Genomic DNA, 17001 nt, shown 5'->3' with positions numbered 1-17001 from the left:
TCCAAATATTGAGAGTATAATTGCTGCACATCAAATGGCAGTTGACAAAGAAACGATGAATGTGGATAACATGGAAAATTCATCAACTAGATTTGTTTTTCTTCTATACAGTTCCCACATAGAATCTTTGTTCATTATACCTAGCTAGTTCGAAATCATTGAGGAATAGAAGCAATCAAGTTGTCTCTGTTTACTTTTCTAAACTCAAATGAATATTATATTGTCGCTGAAGAATACAGTACTATTCAATCGCTTAGTGAAATGTATCGGAAATTATAGCAATTTATCCTTTGCTCAGACGACACACGTACCTGCATCAATAGATCAAAAATCATTCTCTACTTAATAATGTGATTAGAGTATATACTATATATAGCAAGTACGTAACTCAAATAAATAACATAATATTTACCGGAAGAACAGAAAATAATCTCTCAGTGATACTTTATTTAGCTACTAATAGTGTCCTCTTTTTTGGTTACTTATTATCCATCTATACCGCAAAACAAAATTCTTCCTGCCAGTAGAGGAAGTATCTTTTTTTGAAGAGAAAGAGTGATAGACCTTCAACTTCTAAGTAATGTACAACTGAAGTAAGTTCCTTAAATATAAGTAGAACAATGTATTATTCTCATCATCATCATTTGCAAATACCAGAACAATGTATACACTTCAACCCCAGCATAAGTTACATTTAGCTTAAACTATATATAGTTCCACCAATGGTGACAAACTTGAGTTTGTGTTAGACATAAAGAGTCATTTAAAGAGCAAATTACTCACCGAGTATTTAACAGAAAATAGGTGATTTAAAGAGAAAAACTCACCAAGCCATTAAAATCTGCAGTTTAAGCTCCAGCATCTTGTACTCCAACATGTTCAGGAGCAGGTGAAATCTGCATTGAACCAATCAAGGGTCAGAAATACTCTCTTTACTCCAACAGTATTTAGAGAAGCAAGTTCTACATAGACTATATATGTTCACTCTATCCACATACCTTGAGGCATAAATGCTTAGATTTCAACTCTCCTTTCAAAATCTCTTGAGCTTGCTTTGCATGTTTTACTTGAGCAAACTAAGATGAACCCAAATTGAAACATAAAGATAGAGTATAAACATAATGATATATAGAGAATATACACTGATTAGAAATATTGCACTTCACTAAATACTGACTTTGACAAACCCACATCCGTTTCTATGTCCTGTTTCGGGATCTTTAAGTAATTGAACATCCTCTACTTTCCCAAATTCTGCAAAAACCTGAACACACCAGACATAACAGAATGCAAAAGAGAATTAAAAGATATATATAGTCAGAGATGGGTCTTATAATATCGTAGCAAGAACATTGGATAAGTCAATTTTATATACAAGCAAATATTCTAGTCATGTTTTGTTACTATACGCAAATAAAGAGATGTCAGTGTTGTTACCTCTTCAATACCTGACTCTGGCATATCAAAAGGAACATTTTCTAAGTAAAGTTTCCTCTCATCTCTTGGAACCCCCTCTCTAGCAACTTTATTGGTTTCTTCGTACACATGGTAAACTATCCAGGTTATACCTTCCAGCAACTTGAAAATTTCATTCAATTTATCCATGGTTGTTTCATTTGGCTCAGGACGACCATTAACATACTGGACCAGCATAGCATTATCTGACTCCACCATCAACTTCTCTACTTTCAGTTTTTCTTTCTTGATTCTGGTCAACCCATACTTCAAGGCCTCTAGTCCAACAATCACATCATCTTCATCATCAAACTCAACCCTATAGCAATATCCATCTAACAACTCCCCTTCTTTATCTTTCAAGACGCCACTAAATCATCCACTCTGGTCACCCTCTTTTGGGCCAATACCATAGATGTTTAGCTTAAACCAACCAGCCTGGTGAGGAACTGAGCAGTTTCTGAACTGACGAGGGCCACGTATAGAACCCAAATTTTGTGCAAATTCCTTGCTAGTTTTATTGCTTTTGAAATCTTCCGAGAAAACTATTTCAAGATACCTGCAACACAAAAGTTATAAGTTACATCTTTAGGAATGAAGTAAACCCTTCCCTCCTATATATTGTTCCTTCAGGTTAGCTCTGTCACTCTAATTGTTTTCTGGAAACAAATAATGTTTAAGTACTTTGCATGATGCAACCAACTAAATCGAGATTCCCCAACTAGCACTTAAATTAAATTACATATCTTATGATGAAGACAAAAAACTGAAACCATCATAGGCAACAGAAACTATAGGCTACTGACTTCGATGATATGCTAATCGGCAGCACCTTTGTTTCCCAGTATCAATTGATCAACAATAGAGAACTGTATTTGATAACAATTGGTAAGTTCAGTATCTAGTCACACATCCAAGTACCTTTGCGTATATAACCAATCATATTCCCGTAATTCCTCGTTCACTTTAAAGAAATGCCAGGCAAAGTCATGGAAAAAACTAGCATACATCTGATGGTCATTAGTGTTTATGGAAATCTCTGCTGTGAATTCACGAATTATCGCTAATCTTAGCTTTGTTTCTAGAGTAAACGGATCCCATAACGGCAGATTCATGCGTGCAGCCCTCAATGAGTTTGTCAGCAGAAAAATCTGGTCAAGAGAAGATGAAGACCAGTTTGCTCCCAATAGGTTGCCAAGAAGATTAAAACAAGGACTAGGCATGTAGAACATTGTTGGTCCCTGAGCTTTCCTCTTACAATTTTCATCATTGGTAAGAACCTCAAGACCGAATTTCTTGAAAACTTTGATATCAGCTGTAGTCATTATAGGATCAAATATTTCAATTTTGCCAATCCATTCAACGTGATCTTTTAGTAGGAGAACTACAGCAAGCTGAAATTGTGAATTGTAACTAAATTCGATGCTTCCCAAACCATATATTACCACCTTAGCCTTTGAATAGAGGCCTACTGAAAGGCGAACCAAATGAGGCTTGATTTTCTCGAGATCCAAGAGCATTCCAGCATAGAATTCAGAGTTCTTAACATTCTGTTTCATCAATTTCATCTCTTTAAACAACCTTTCTGCCTCATCTTGTATGTGAGAATCAGGATTTAACTCCATATTGTCATTCATCTTTATGAATTTCAGATTAAGATTGACGTCTAGCAGGTTGAACACTATTTGGAGCAGCTAAAATGAAGCAACTCTCCCTTGTGTTCAGGACTTAATACAAACCTGCATGTCTAGAACTTCAAGTACAAAATCAGTAGCAGGCGGAAGTACTTTACAGCAAGAAAAAATGCATTTCTCATTATTTGTGTAAGTTCAGAACTAAAAAGTACAACTGCTAGCAGGCTCAAAAGTAGTTTGTTCATCAAATGCCGCAAATATATTTCATGAAACAACTCAGTTGACATGTTCCCTATTATAAGTTGGTTCAGATGATATAAAAGATTGCAGTGAAAGTTAAGAGTATGAGCATACCCTCCTTTAATCCATTCAAAACCAATCACGTTGGATTTGCAATCATTCAAGTACAAATACAATATCTTATAAACTCAATTTTTTCCATCTAGGTTTGCTTCAGTCAACCACTTCGATTGAGGTAAAAGAGGAATATGGACATACTCTCTTTCTTGAATCCAAAACAAAATGTAACCACTATTGAACATTTCTGTGATTGTGTCGACTCACTAATATTAGCTTAGCATTTTGTACACGAGAAGATATCAATCTCTCTTTGTATATTTGCCTATGCATGATGCTTCTAAAGAAATCTTAAAAGAAAAAAAAAACAATCAAGTAAGAATTGGAATTATCGAGTACAGATACAATATCTTGTGAACTCAATTGATACTCTCAAGTACCAAATCACAGGAGAGCACTAACAGAAAACACATTCGAAGTTACTGAGAGCAACAAAGTGGGGAACCAATTACTACTATTACTTGCAGAGAAGAAGAAACAAATTTGATGATACGTACGGTTGGCTCAGTAAACGATCGCCATTGAAGATCCTTCAATCAAGTTGAAACAATTAGAATTACTAACAGAAAACACATTCGAAGATACTGAGAGCAACAAAGTGGGGAACCAATTACTACTAATACTTGCAGAGAAGAAGAAACAAATTTGATGATACGTACTGTTGGCTCAGTAAACGATCGCCATTGAAGATCCTTCAATCAAGTTGAAACAATAAGAATTACTAACAGAAAACACATTCGAAGATACTGAGAGCAACAAAGTGGGGAAACAATTACTACTATTACTTACAGAGAAGAAGAAACAAATTCGATGATACGTATGGTTGGCTCAGTAAACGATCGCCATTGAAGATCCTTCAATGAGTTGAAACAACTAGAATTTCTACACAGAAAACACATTCGAAGATACTGAGAGCAACAAAGTGGGGAAACAATTACTACTATCACTTACAGAGAAGAAGAAACAAATTCGATGATACGTACGGTTGGCTCAGTAAACGATCGCCATTGAAGATCCTTCAATCAAGTTGAAACAATTAGAATTTCTATCAGAAAACACATTCGAAGATACTGAGAACAACAAAGTCGGTCTACTATTACTTACAGAGAAAGAAACAAGGTCGATGATACGTACTGTTGCCTCAGTAAATGATCGCCATTGAAGAGCTACCTTGAGGATGCCATGAGAACTTGTGGAATTCTGTTGAATTTTATGTTTAACAAACTTAACACTGTAAAACGAAAAAGGACGAACTGATTTTATTCTGCAGAGAGTGTAGTGCTCCAAATATGTTGCTTCTAACTGCTCTGCCACATGGCAATGGCAACTATTAAGCTTATGTGCGCGCCTAAAAGAATAACCGAATTGTTATTGAGTTCAGTTAAGTTGTTGCTGCTCTGCCTTCAAATGAATGTATTGCGTGAAACCATTATTAAAATTTTGATATTTGAATCAAGCTACTGGTTTTGAAGTTCCACACTGATTCGAACACAAATTTGATTATTAAAGTTCCAGATAGATGGTGCTGCTCAGTCAATGAAGGGGTAGAGTGATTTACTTATTTTCTTTGTGCTTCATATCTACAAAAAATTATAACAAGGAGTAGGAGATGGGACAGATATGATACAAAGCAGAAAATAATATGAAGGATAAAAGCGGAGAGAGTAGCCACATGGGTGAAGGTGAGGGTTATGGGACATGTTAAGAGGGTCGAAAGGAGAAAATAAACATGGAGACACTAGTCAATTTTTCTCATTTTTTTCAAAAACAAAACCTAAAGAACGTTTTCCAATACCAAACACACCCTAAATCTCTCATCAATTACGTTGCCAAAAGAAAAATACAAATGCACACAATGAATTCCACAAGTGACATAGTTGATTAAAATGAGAATACTGTGTCAAAATTACACAACTTCCATCACAATAACACCTATAACCTCATCTGTCCGAGTATACAGAACTTTAACGAGTCTTGGTATCACTAAGATCCCAACTTAAATACAAAATCAGCTAGCTGCAGTTCTGCAATTACAATAAACAAATCAGCAGTCTTCAGACATTTTAGATGGCCCCCTTCTGAAACCATTTAGCCTGTACCTTTGAACTTGGCATCATATTCATATGGTTGCTGCACAACACGAAAAATACAATCAGAAAAATATAACTGCACTTTTTCTTTCTTTAAAGAATAGCTCAATCAAAACATAAACAAGAGCTAGGTAAACTAAAATGACAGACTTGTCTAAAAATACTGTCCATTTTACCCCATCTTATATGTGTGTGGGGGGTGGGGGGTGGGGGGGGGGGGGGGGGGGTAAGGGTGAGCGAAAAAAGAAATGATCTACCGTCTATATAATGAACAAGTACAGACAAGTATATTCACACTTTGTTAAGTAACAACAAAAAGCTAGGCTGTCAAAAATTAACCCGGAAGTCTGTAATTTTCTTCTTTATTTTTTGGTCTGAACTCAGCTATCTGCCATAACTGGAATCATGATGCCACAAATAAACAGAATAGGAACAAATGGACACTTCAATAAACAGACCAACAGGGAAGAAATTAACATTCTGCAACCCAACCCCCCCCTCCCCAAAAAAATAACATGTTCCATGAACCATTTATGCATTCGAAGAAGAGGAAGAAGATAAGGACATGAAAATGCTCGGACAACTTAGGCATTTACCAAGTAGATGGCTGAAATCGATCTGCCAGCAAACCATCTCTTGTGCATGGCTTGTTGAGCACGAGATGCAGCCTCAACACTATCAAACTGCAAGTACACGTAACCAGAGGTGTTCCTGCCAAAAGATACATCTAGGATCAATAGCTGACAAAAATGACATTAATTGACCTAAGTTACCTATTTCAAAAAAAAAATGACATTAATTGACCAGTAAGTAGCCAGCCGGTATAGCTGACTACTGGATCATGGTATTTAAGAATAAGAGTTGTCTAACAGGAATGGAGAACTAGCCACTTAAAAATCCACCGGTCAGTCAACAATCAAATTTGAAGCCACCTGTCATAGTTCAGTTTGATTGTTAAGCTAAAAATCTCTTCAGTCTTTCACCTTTTTAAGAACAAAAGCGAGGCTTATTACTGTCTAGTAGATAAAGAAAGACCGGCTGCTAAAAAGAGGAAAAGTATTATCCTATCCAGAAGTACCCAAACAAATTAAAGGATCTGCCAGGAAAAGAAATGAAGCATTTTACTATTTCAGAAGTCAAAACAGCACAAAACTCGACATCATATAAATTAACCACATACTTGTCCACGTGGATATGCTTGACCCTGCCATACTTCGAACATTCCTCCTTCACATCATCTTTAATATCCAAATCAAATTCTGGCTCCGTCTGCAGCACATAATTGGAAGATCAATATATTGTGAAATAACAGAGAATCAGATATGCACCTTCTCTATCCATGATGGTTCAGAAATGTGCTGTTAAATATGAAACTCCACAGGGACACAAACCTCAGTTGCAGGATCAAACATGTTTTTTAATAACAAACAATCGCTGGGAATTCCAATGGGTTCGGGAGCCATGGAAGCAATGAGTTGTGTTGGGAGCATATTCGGAAAAGCTGTTGCCCCACCCATTGGCATGCTCATTGCTGGCTGAGCTGCTCCATTAAATGCAGGAACACCTAGTGTACCCGCAACACTGCAGAGGAAAAATCTGAGCATTAGATTTTGCATGTAAAAACATGCTACAAATACACTCCCACTGCAAAAAAATAAAATAAAATATGTGGGGGGGGGATCAGCATAAAAGAGGGAGAAAGCAGGACAAACCCTGAAGCAACACCACTGCGGTCCAATTTTGCCATAAGCATGGCCCTTGACTGAGCATTCAATGCCTGGAATACAGAAAAATGATTCAGATGAGTGTGCACTTTATGATAGAGATAGCAATTACTAGAAGCCAACAGTTCTCATTTGGCAGTTTTTTCCCCATCTCTGCACAAGTTTAATATCAAAGAGAATGAATTCATCAGATTTCTAATGTAACAGGCAATATGCAGAGGTACCAAGAGAAAAAAGAAGATCAAATATACATTTTCGTTAACTTACAGGAAAAGGAAGACTTCCCACTAATTTTCATATTATGAATGAAATTAGGCTATAGCTTCCTGAGCAGCTTCAGAATGGATTAATCTTTTTGAAAAAAAATACAAAGTTCCATCCCCTATACTTCATACTTCCTAGAATGGATGAACTCAGATCCACTGCTATTGAGCTGCTTTGAGGATGGCTTGCCAAGTATAACAACAATGATATACTCATTGAAATCACACAAGTGGGGTCTGGTTTAGCCAAAAGTGAGAGAATTATGCACCAACTAGCTGAAAAAGGGCATTTGATGTGTGTGCACTTAAATAACTATTCTTTTACATGGCGTATTAGAAAGAACAAAGCATGATCCCCTATCGTAAACTCATTCAGTTTTTGCACAAGTTCCACAGAAATTTCTGTTGCAAAAAATATATCATGGTAACGTTGAAGAAATTACATAGCACTCGCCTGTTGCACTTTTATATGAGTATTAAACTAGACAGAGTATAAGCTATTAATTGAACTTCTGCAATTACATTAATTGAAGGTAATGAAAGGAATATTAAAATGATGATTGAAAAGTTAGTTTGGTAATGCAAACATCACATCAATGTTTACGCAAAGATATGACACTTGGGCCCAACTCATGTCTCATCTCTAAAAGTTAGCTTATTTGTGTGTGTGTTTGGGGGGGGGGGGGGGGGGGGGGGGGGGGGTACCAGTCCAAGTCCATTTAAGAAACCACCCGGTCATTCCACATAGGATGAGGGACTCTAACCTCACCCCAGCAGGAGCATGGACCGGTAGCCCAAATAGGGATGGACCTAGCTTTGATACCATGTAAAGATATGCACCTGGGCCTAACTCAACCCCATAGTTAGGGATTGAACTCTCTCGAAATTGTGGATATTGTATAAAATAGTATTATTTAACAAACTACCCGTCCATTCCACATAGGATGAGGGACTCTAACCCTTCACGCCTAGGCCCAACAGGAGCATGGACCGGTAGCCCAAATAGGGATGGACCTAGCTTTGATACCATGTAAAAATATGCACTAGGCCTAGCTCAACCCCATAGTTAGGGATTGAAATCTCAAGAAATGGTGGATATTGTATAAAATAGTATTATTTATGGGGCCGTGCTAAAGTCTCACATTTTTTAACATCCCAAAATGGGAAAAAAGAAGTGCTGTAAATTTCCTAGAACATGTAAAAACAAGAACTAAAACCGAGTAGAAATCTGCCTTACAGTGGCTTCATCACAAAATTAGAATTTCCCTAGGAGGAAGAGATATCACTCATTGACAACAACATAAACCAGATGGATGAAGTCAAAGCAGAACCTTCCTAGCCTTGATAATGGCTCCATGTTACATTCTTACTCGGTGTTCATGGTTTTGTTTCTCTGTTTTCATCTGTGAACCAAACCCAGACCAAAACAAAGAACCACTTCCTTGTTTCGGTTTTGTTGGTTTTTCCCACATGAAAATACAAATTCATTTCATTATCTACTAGAGCTAAGGCATAATTTCTCATATGTCTATGTTTAGCGAGAATCAAACAACTTGATTAAACCTATTATCTATTAAAAGCATATATCTGCGACAAATTTCACTATGAGACGTGACAACTATTCACTTCCATAGAACAAACAACAATGATCCACAATTGTTTTCAAACTTATCTAGCCTCGATGGTTAAAACAATAAATAAATCACTTCGAAATAACTTCAGTATAGAAGATTAGAGTACTCAAGACGACATTGTTTATTTTCAAAAAAAAAACATCTAAAACAACTTTTTATGGTTAAAGATATAATAAAAATATTTTTTTATGATCATAAAATTTATATATTAATGAATTATTTAGTTGGTTTGGTTCATTTTTTCTTGAATACCGAACAAACCCCATAAATGAAAAAGGGAAAAATAGGAAGAAAGAAACAGAGACAAACAATAAAAATTATTGCAGCACACTGGTACTTTCTTAAAATTGTTTTTCTCAGGTCATATCTAACACCAAAACATGGATGGACCTTTTACCACCTCCATCATACTAATAATTTATGAAGTATTAAACCTACTTAAAAGGAAAAGATGGCTTGCAAGGTCCTTCTATAATGATTTAAGAGCAAACTCACCAGGCCACCCCCTTCATCATCATCAAAGTCTGCAGTTTTAGCTCCAGCATCTTGTACTCCAACATGTTCAGTAACGGATGAAACCTGCATTGAACCAAAAGGGTCAAGGATCAGTAAACACTGACATACAACAGTATTCAGAGAGGCAAGGTCTACAGAGACTATACATCACCAACGAGTTTGGTCTATCTACATACCTTGATGGTCCGACCGGCAATCTCAAGCTTACCATTCAAACTTTGAGCCGCCTTAGCATGTTCAAGTTGAGCAAACTAAGATGAACCACAAAAGCGTTACTAAAAGAAAGAAAATAATGATAGAGAAAACACAGGATAGAAATATTGCAGTTCACTAAATACTGACTTGGACAAACCCAAATCCTTTGCAATGTCCTGTTTCAGGATCTGTAGGTAATTGAACAAGCTCCACTGGCCCAAAAGCTTCAAAAATCTGACCACACCAGATATAACAGAATACAATTAGAAATAGAAGACTTTGCTTAGTCAGATTATTGTGGCAAGAACATTGGAAAAGTCAATTATACATGCGGGAAAAAAAAATTAGTGTTATAGAAGAAATAAAGTTTAGGCAAACACATGTATGGGTGTCTCATGTCTGTATCATGTACGTAATTTACAAGAAAGACAAAATCCCAAAGAAAAATCTTAGGGATTTTTTCTTTCCTATAAATGAAGGATTTGATACATACACAAACAGGCATTTTCGTGAACTTTATTTCCTCTAAAACATAGATTTGTTCTGCAACATGTTATATTATACAAGTCAAGGTAGATTGGCATTGCAGAATATTGCGTCTTTAAGCCGCCACCATTATATATAGTGCATATGACAAGTGAATATTCTAGTGCCTATACACAGATAAAGAGAAGTCAGTCTTGTTACCTGTCTAAGCTGCAATTCTGTCATGTTAAAGTGAAGATTTCCAACATAAAGTTTTCTTTCTGAGGCAGCATTTGGCCCCGCCAACCCTGATCCACCACCAGATGCGGTTGACTGAACAAGGTTCTTTTCAGCTTCAGAAGGTTTGACCATTACTGGTTGGCCAAAAAGCAAGCGACCAGATAAAGCAATAGCCATTGGCACGGACATAGCATCATAAAACTCAATGTACCTGCATAGATACCAATAATTTATTAACGTAACTGAAACTCAATGAACCTGCATAAATCCCTTGTTTTTTTTGGTGCACCCATGAGATTCCTAGTTGTATAGATACTTGGGTGGCTTTTGTAGAAAATCATGCATTATGCAAGTTTCCTACTTTTAGGTATACACCTTGAATACGGGGTTAGATTTTCCCCGTTGTTAATAATACTTTTACTTCATCCAAAAATCATGGAAGTAACTAGGCCCTAGAACAGCAATAAGTAATCAATGCCAACAACCAGATTAAACCCGTGCATGGAATTCCCAAAAGAAAAAGGTAAGGAGAGCCACAAGAAACTTCTCAGAATTCCACCGAGGTAAATACACAGACCTGGGTCCCACTGACATATCAGTAGTACTTAGGTAAATGCACTTGAAATCATTCAGTTAGCATCTGATTCATATCCCTATAACTTTAAATGCTCTCAGGACCAATTACTGCTGTGTGTTTTACTATGTTTGCAATTGTTATATTATCTACAGACCATATCTCATAACTATAAACTTCAAATGATGCAATCTTGGGATTCCAGTCAACTAAAATTGACAGTACTTGACAATCCAAATAAACCTCTTCATTTCGTAAGTACAATACAAATAACCTTTACTCCACCAATCATAATGATTTTCAAGGAAGTCAAAAATGCATGTTTACAACGACAACTACACAATCCCCGACTTTGGTCAGCATAGAACCCTCACTTTACATTTGATCTGCTTGAACACATTTTATTTAAAACCAACAATCTTTCTCCCCCTATCCGGACTTGGGACTGGAAATATATCTTAGCTGTCAGACGTCATAGAACAACCAAACAAAAGGAAGATTTATAAAAAGCAAAAACAGCTATGAGAAACACAGTTTTTCTGAAGGCATAGAGTAAAAGAGACACACAGAAGTCGGAGGAACAAATCAAGAATACAGTTTAATTGCAACAAGGCAATTTTATTAACCATCATTATGATTAGTGTGATATGCCCCAATGCTACAGTCAATCAAATATGATTAGCGTCTCCCTCAAAAAAGAAAGCTGCGCTACCTTAATCCTTGGGACTTTTAGGAGTACTTCACAAAGCAAGATGCACATTAATTTACTTGAGAAAGAAATGAAGGAAAAATTACATGCAAAATTGGAAGGTAGAGAGTTTGACAGACATACCCAACTCCTTTAGATCGCCTTGAATTCCGGTCCATGATTAACCGCACATCCCTCACCTAGAAATGTATAAAATGAATGTCAAAATATAGAAATCTTCAGGATAAACTGTATTTAGAGGGCCTTTTGGTACACTCATACTATATACACCACAAGACCTGCAATAGGTCATGCATAAAATCATCAGTTAAACCTGATCAGACTATATTGCTCATCCAATCAAGTATAGAATCTTGAAACATGAGAATGTAATTAAGCTACCTGATACCGAAGGCAGAGAAGCAGTTACTGCAACAGCAAGGAGATGCATACAGCATGCACTAATAGTTTACGGAAGAAGGGTCAAGCGAAGAACACAAATCATTTTTTGGGTCCTAAACATGAAGTATCATATCAATTCTAGAGGAACACAAGAAAATGAAATTCTAGGACAAGCATAACCAGCACACATTGATCATCAAGCCATAAATTTACCAGCAGCATAGTTCATTTACCATGCAGCAATACGGAGGACCAAGTGAACTAACCTTTCCTGCTTGTGAGAAGAACTCATACACATCCCTTTCAGTCGCCTTCAAGGGCATCTATAAAAGTTCGAACCAAATAAATCAGAGAATGAACCTTTTGACCAGATAAACCACCTAGCTAGAAATGACTATGTATGTAGATGAACAAGGCAGAAAAAAAGACATTGAAACTATCTACCTGGTAAGCAAAAACAGTTCTCTGGTCCCTTTCTGGATCAGCTTCTGGTTCTATTTTTTCTTTCTTCTCCTTGAATCTCCTGTATAAATGACTCAGACCATAATGAGAATCTGTATGGCATAGATCATAGCAAGGAATTATTTTAAACATGACTTCATTAACCAGCTAGAGCTCATGCAGACCCTTCACTTTCCTATGTCACAAACTATAGAACATATTGAAGCAAATCAACCTCTAAATCACATTAATCTCAAGGCTAGTAAAGAACGAAAAAGTATGAGGCACTGGTTGTAAAATTTAAGTTGCACATAGTAGGGAGTGGATTTTCATTTCAAGTACTTTATGTAGCACCTGCTACATTGAAGATAATCAACTACTATAAACATCAAAGCTCAACCAAACTTGCATAAATACATGGACATGCTACAAATTACATTATGACATGATGAATCATCATCCTCTAAAGCCTCCCTTGCTGTGCTAAATTTCACCTCTTTACAATTAGATGGAGTAGCTACTGCAGCAGGATAGATCATCAAGGCAAGCCCTTTCGAGACAAATGTGGAAGAAGTCAACAAGATTCTAAAGTTTTGGATAGGCCGATAGGCTACTTGAAAATGCAAACTTCATTTATCTACTTGTTTAGCCGAATATAGCACGATCTCCTCATAAATGCTCAAGGACCCCAAATGAGTTTCGTCTTTTATATCTAAACAGGAAGCAAATAGAATTCCAACCACCAGTAAAACACAACATTCCCAGAGAAAAAGAAAACAAGTACAAATAGAGCAAATTCTAGAAGATAATTTGAACTTTTGAAGCATCTCCAAGTATAAACTTCAAGTTAAGAATATGAATGCAGTATGTGTTGTGACATTATTCGCTGCCCAGCACCAAAATTTTGAGACTTTTCCCTGCTTTCACAAAAAAGAATCACATATAGGGTTAATGTATTTTCGTCTTCGAACAGAAGAAAAGGTTGAAAAACTGATACAGCCTCACACCATATGCGTTGCCAACCTAGAAATTCAATACATCATTTGTCAACATCTCAAATCAGATTTAAGAAAAAAGTAACCTTAAATCCATCAATGCAGAAACATTAGAAGGATTCAAGAGTGAGCGAAAATCTCAAAGACCAAAGGAAACTTAACAGACCTTATCATACTCAATATATGTGGGAATAAGCCACTTCTTCAATCAAGCCTTGAAGGGTTTCCGCATTGTTAGCCCATTAAGATGTGGAAACAATCCATCTACGATTTCAACCCAAGTCAGAATATTACATTCTTTGTGGATAAACTGACACTCTTTTACGCACTTAGACCACTTTAAATTGCCTTCTCCGTTTGAACCTACTAGAACTCGAAACACTCAGCAGAGTGTGTTCAAGCACATACTTAAGCTCAGCCATTACCTAATTTTCTGTTTTTTGGGTTACAAAAACAGTCGACAGCCCAGTAAAAAAATTGATATAAATTTGAGAAATAAAGATGATGAGATGCAAATATTGATCATTTCTTTTTTAGTTTTCGCAATGCCTTTCACCACATTAGCAGCTACATGATTGCAATTGCCAACCAACTACATAATTGCAGTTGCCAACCATATTGATGTACATTGGAAACTATTCATCAATCACTACAGCCTGAATTAATAATTATCATCAAAACACTAATCATTTTGAAATAAACTCAAAATTGTTAAGAGGCAACAAACAGCAGCACTTGATATGACATGAGACTAATAATGTAGCATAAGATACAAGCAAAGCAAATAGTATAACCTGCTGTCCCGTGATTCAAAGTCACGCTCGCTGTCTCTCAACATCTCTTTCTCTCGCTCTCGCTCAATCCTCGAGCGACTACGGCTCCTCCTTGACCTCTCCCTCTCTCTATCTTTCTCCTTCTCTCGCTCCTTATCTCTATCTCTATCCCGATCTCTACTCTTCCTATCTCTATCACGTTCCTTCTCCTTCTCCTTCTCCCTGTCTCTATCCCTCTCTTTCTCTTTCTCCTTTTCCCTCTTCTCTCTGTCACGGTCTTTTGAGCTTCTCTCTTTGTCTCTCTCAGATTCCCGTTCCCTACTCCGATGCCTCGATGACCTTTCCCTATCTCTCTCCTTATCCTTCTCTCTGATACTTTCGCCGTCGCCGCGAGACTTTTTGCTGCTCCGGCGCTCTCTATTGTCGTCGTCGGCGTATTCCTCACTTCCGTCTCTCTCCCTTCGACGATAGCCTTTCTCGCTCTTCTCCTTCTCGGCGCTGCTGTTATTGTCTCTGTCTTTGCTCTTCGTAGAAGTGCCGTTAGTCTCTTCCACAGTCTTCTCCAGATAATCGTACTCGTCGAAGTCCATTTGCGATGATGCTCTCTGCCGGTTGGCCGATGGCTCGGTGTTCCGCCGGTGAAGTACAGGTTAGCTTTGACGGAACCCTAGGCCGTAGCGAACTCTGAGATTAGGGTTTTTGCAACTGGTTCGAAGCTGAGAGGCTATCAGGTCAGTTTTTCAGTAGTACTTTGTATATGAGGACATTTTCAAGTTTTAATATACTAGTAATTTTTAACTCAAATGGTCCCTCAAATCTTAAGATTGCTCTATTTATGTCCTCCTTCTATAATACATTGCCAAGAACGTCCTTCATATATATAAAAAAAAATATGAGGATATTTTCAAGTTTTAATATACTAGTAATTTTTAACTCAAATGGTCCCTCAAATCTTAAGATTGCTCTATTTATGTCCTCCTTGCATAATACATTGCCAAGAAAGTCCTTCATATATATAAAAAATAAAAAAGGGAAAAGGATCAAATATGCCCCTAAACTATTCGAAAATGTCTAGATATACCCTATTTGAAGTTTGGATCACTTGTGCTCTCGCCGTCCAACTTTTCGCATAGATATGCCCTTATAGACGTTAGTTGGTTTGTTGGAAATATCCAGCTCACTTTCATTTTCTTTAAATGACAAATGGAATTGTCACGTCCTTTTTAAATTACCACATGAAATTTATATTAAAAATAACTACATTAATACACCTCTTTTAAATAACCTATCCGACTCGGATATCAACTCGTTCGTTTATCATATCCGACCCAAAAACCATCCCTTTTAACCCATTATCAAAGCCCTAATTTGTTGCAAACTTCTCCATTTCCATTAGTTAATTATATAAGTTTTGTTTTCCTGAAGGTACTGATTTATTCTCATATATTCAATTTCGTTACATTTTTGTGTTATGTTAGGGTTATCTAAATAAAGTCGACCTAGTGAGGCATCTGTTGTATTTGATTTGTGTCTACCAAAATCACATAAAATCTATTGTTTAATGTTAAATGATGTAATTTTTATGCCTTTGTAAGCTTTGTTTTGTTTGTCTTTTAATGATCTCAAATGATGTTTGTCTTTTAGGGTTTAGTTTATTATATTTTTGTAGCTTTTAATGTGTTCAGTTTGATGTGGTCCCGCTAATTTTACTGTTTCTTTCATGTATTTTTTAAGGATGATTGATGAAGTTGAAATTGTGTTCAACTACTAGGTCCCTAAAATTCACTAGTGGGTTCCTTTCATCCACTAGGTCCCTAGAATTCAGTCAGATTCTTGATTCGTTATATCTTGCTTAGATATTGGTTATGATTCAGCTTTTATAGTATTCGTAATCAATTTATCATGTTTTTGTGAAATCATTGCTTAGTTTCTTGCATGAAACTCAGAACCCTAGTTGTGTAGATTCTCTTAATTCATGAATTACACTTGTTAGGTCAGTTAAACAGATAAATAGGCTCCAGTATCCGAATGTTACATTGTCAATTCCTAAATGTTGCATTCTCAGATTTTCATGTTAGAACATTGAGCTATCCAATATTTCAGTTATGTTGTGTCATACATATTTCTAGTTGGGAGTAGACTTAGCACCGAGTTGGACTAGGGTTCAGCGTACTCTCATAGTCTCAGAACTACGTGCCCCCGTAGGTTTATAAGTCCCCTCTGTGGGCATCAGATTTAGTGATCATGTCAGTCATGCCTTTATACCCCTGGCAAGGTATATTGGGTCCTCTTGATGGGGCCTATACATCGGACTACACGTTTAGCTCACGTGGTTTTATGTCGGTTAATAGTAGCTCCCTCAGTTAGACTATCGGTGCATTTGACCAGGTTTTCAACATGTTATTCTCATGATTAGTACTTGGTCATTGCATTCAGCTTGGCTTTTCAGTTATGTTTCAGTATTTACATTCTTGCTTAGTTATGTTTTGTTCAGCTTATATATATTGTTCGGCTTAGTATATATATCTTGCATGCTAGTACATTCCAAGTACTGA

General features: G+C 36.7%; 1 protein-coding gene and 1 pseudogene across 4 annotated transcripts; both read right to left on the bottom strand.

The window, feature by feature from the left end:
• Positions 1-848: 848 nt before the first annotated feature.
• LOC125835678 (uncharacterized) lies at positions 849-3092 on the bottom strand (annotated as a pseudogene).
• A 2214-nt stretch (positions 3093-5306) lies between these two features.
• On the bottom strand, positions 5307-15194 carry LOC125835636 (uncharacterized). Of its 4 annotated transcripts, none has more exons than XM_049514746.1 (14): positions 14468-14724; positions 13840-13937; positions 12682-13701; positions 12504-12560; positions 11980-12035; positions 10556-10784; positions 10016-10102; positions 9850-9924; positions 9653-9736; positions 7249-7313; positions 6928-7117; positions 6717-6805; positions 6133-6247; positions 5343-5576 (listed from the first exon to the last, which is right to left on the bottom strand). In XM_049514746.1, the coding sequence occupies exons 3-14, from the start codon at positions 12829-12831 to the stop codon at positions 5535-5537; spliced, it is 1239 nt and encodes a 412-aa protein (XP_049370703.1). In that variant the 5' UTR covers positions 12832-13701; positions 13840-13937; positions 14468-14724; the 3' UTR covers positions 5343-5534. The 4 variants fall into 4 exon arrangements, with proteins under 4 accessions (XP_049370702.1, XP_049370703.1, XP_049370704.1 ...); XM_049514747.1 differs by having other exon boundaries at positions 12682-13595; XM_049514748.1 differs by having other exon boundaries at positions 12682-12760.
• Positions 15195-17001: the final 1807 nt, after the last annotated feature.

This window comes from Solanum verrucosum, unplaced genomic scaffold, assembly GCF_900185275.1.
Source record: "Solanum verrucosum unplaced genomic scaffold, falcon-dt-bn FXZP01000128.1, whole genome shotgun sequence".
In the NCBI taxonomy this organism is placed as follows: domain Eukaryota; kingdom Viridiplantae; phylum Streptophyta; class Magnoliopsida; order Solanales; family Solanaceae; genus Solanum; species Solanum verrucosum.
The sequence above is the reverse complement of the archived record's forward strand: the minus strand, read 5'-3'. Positions and strand labels throughout refer to the sequence as shown.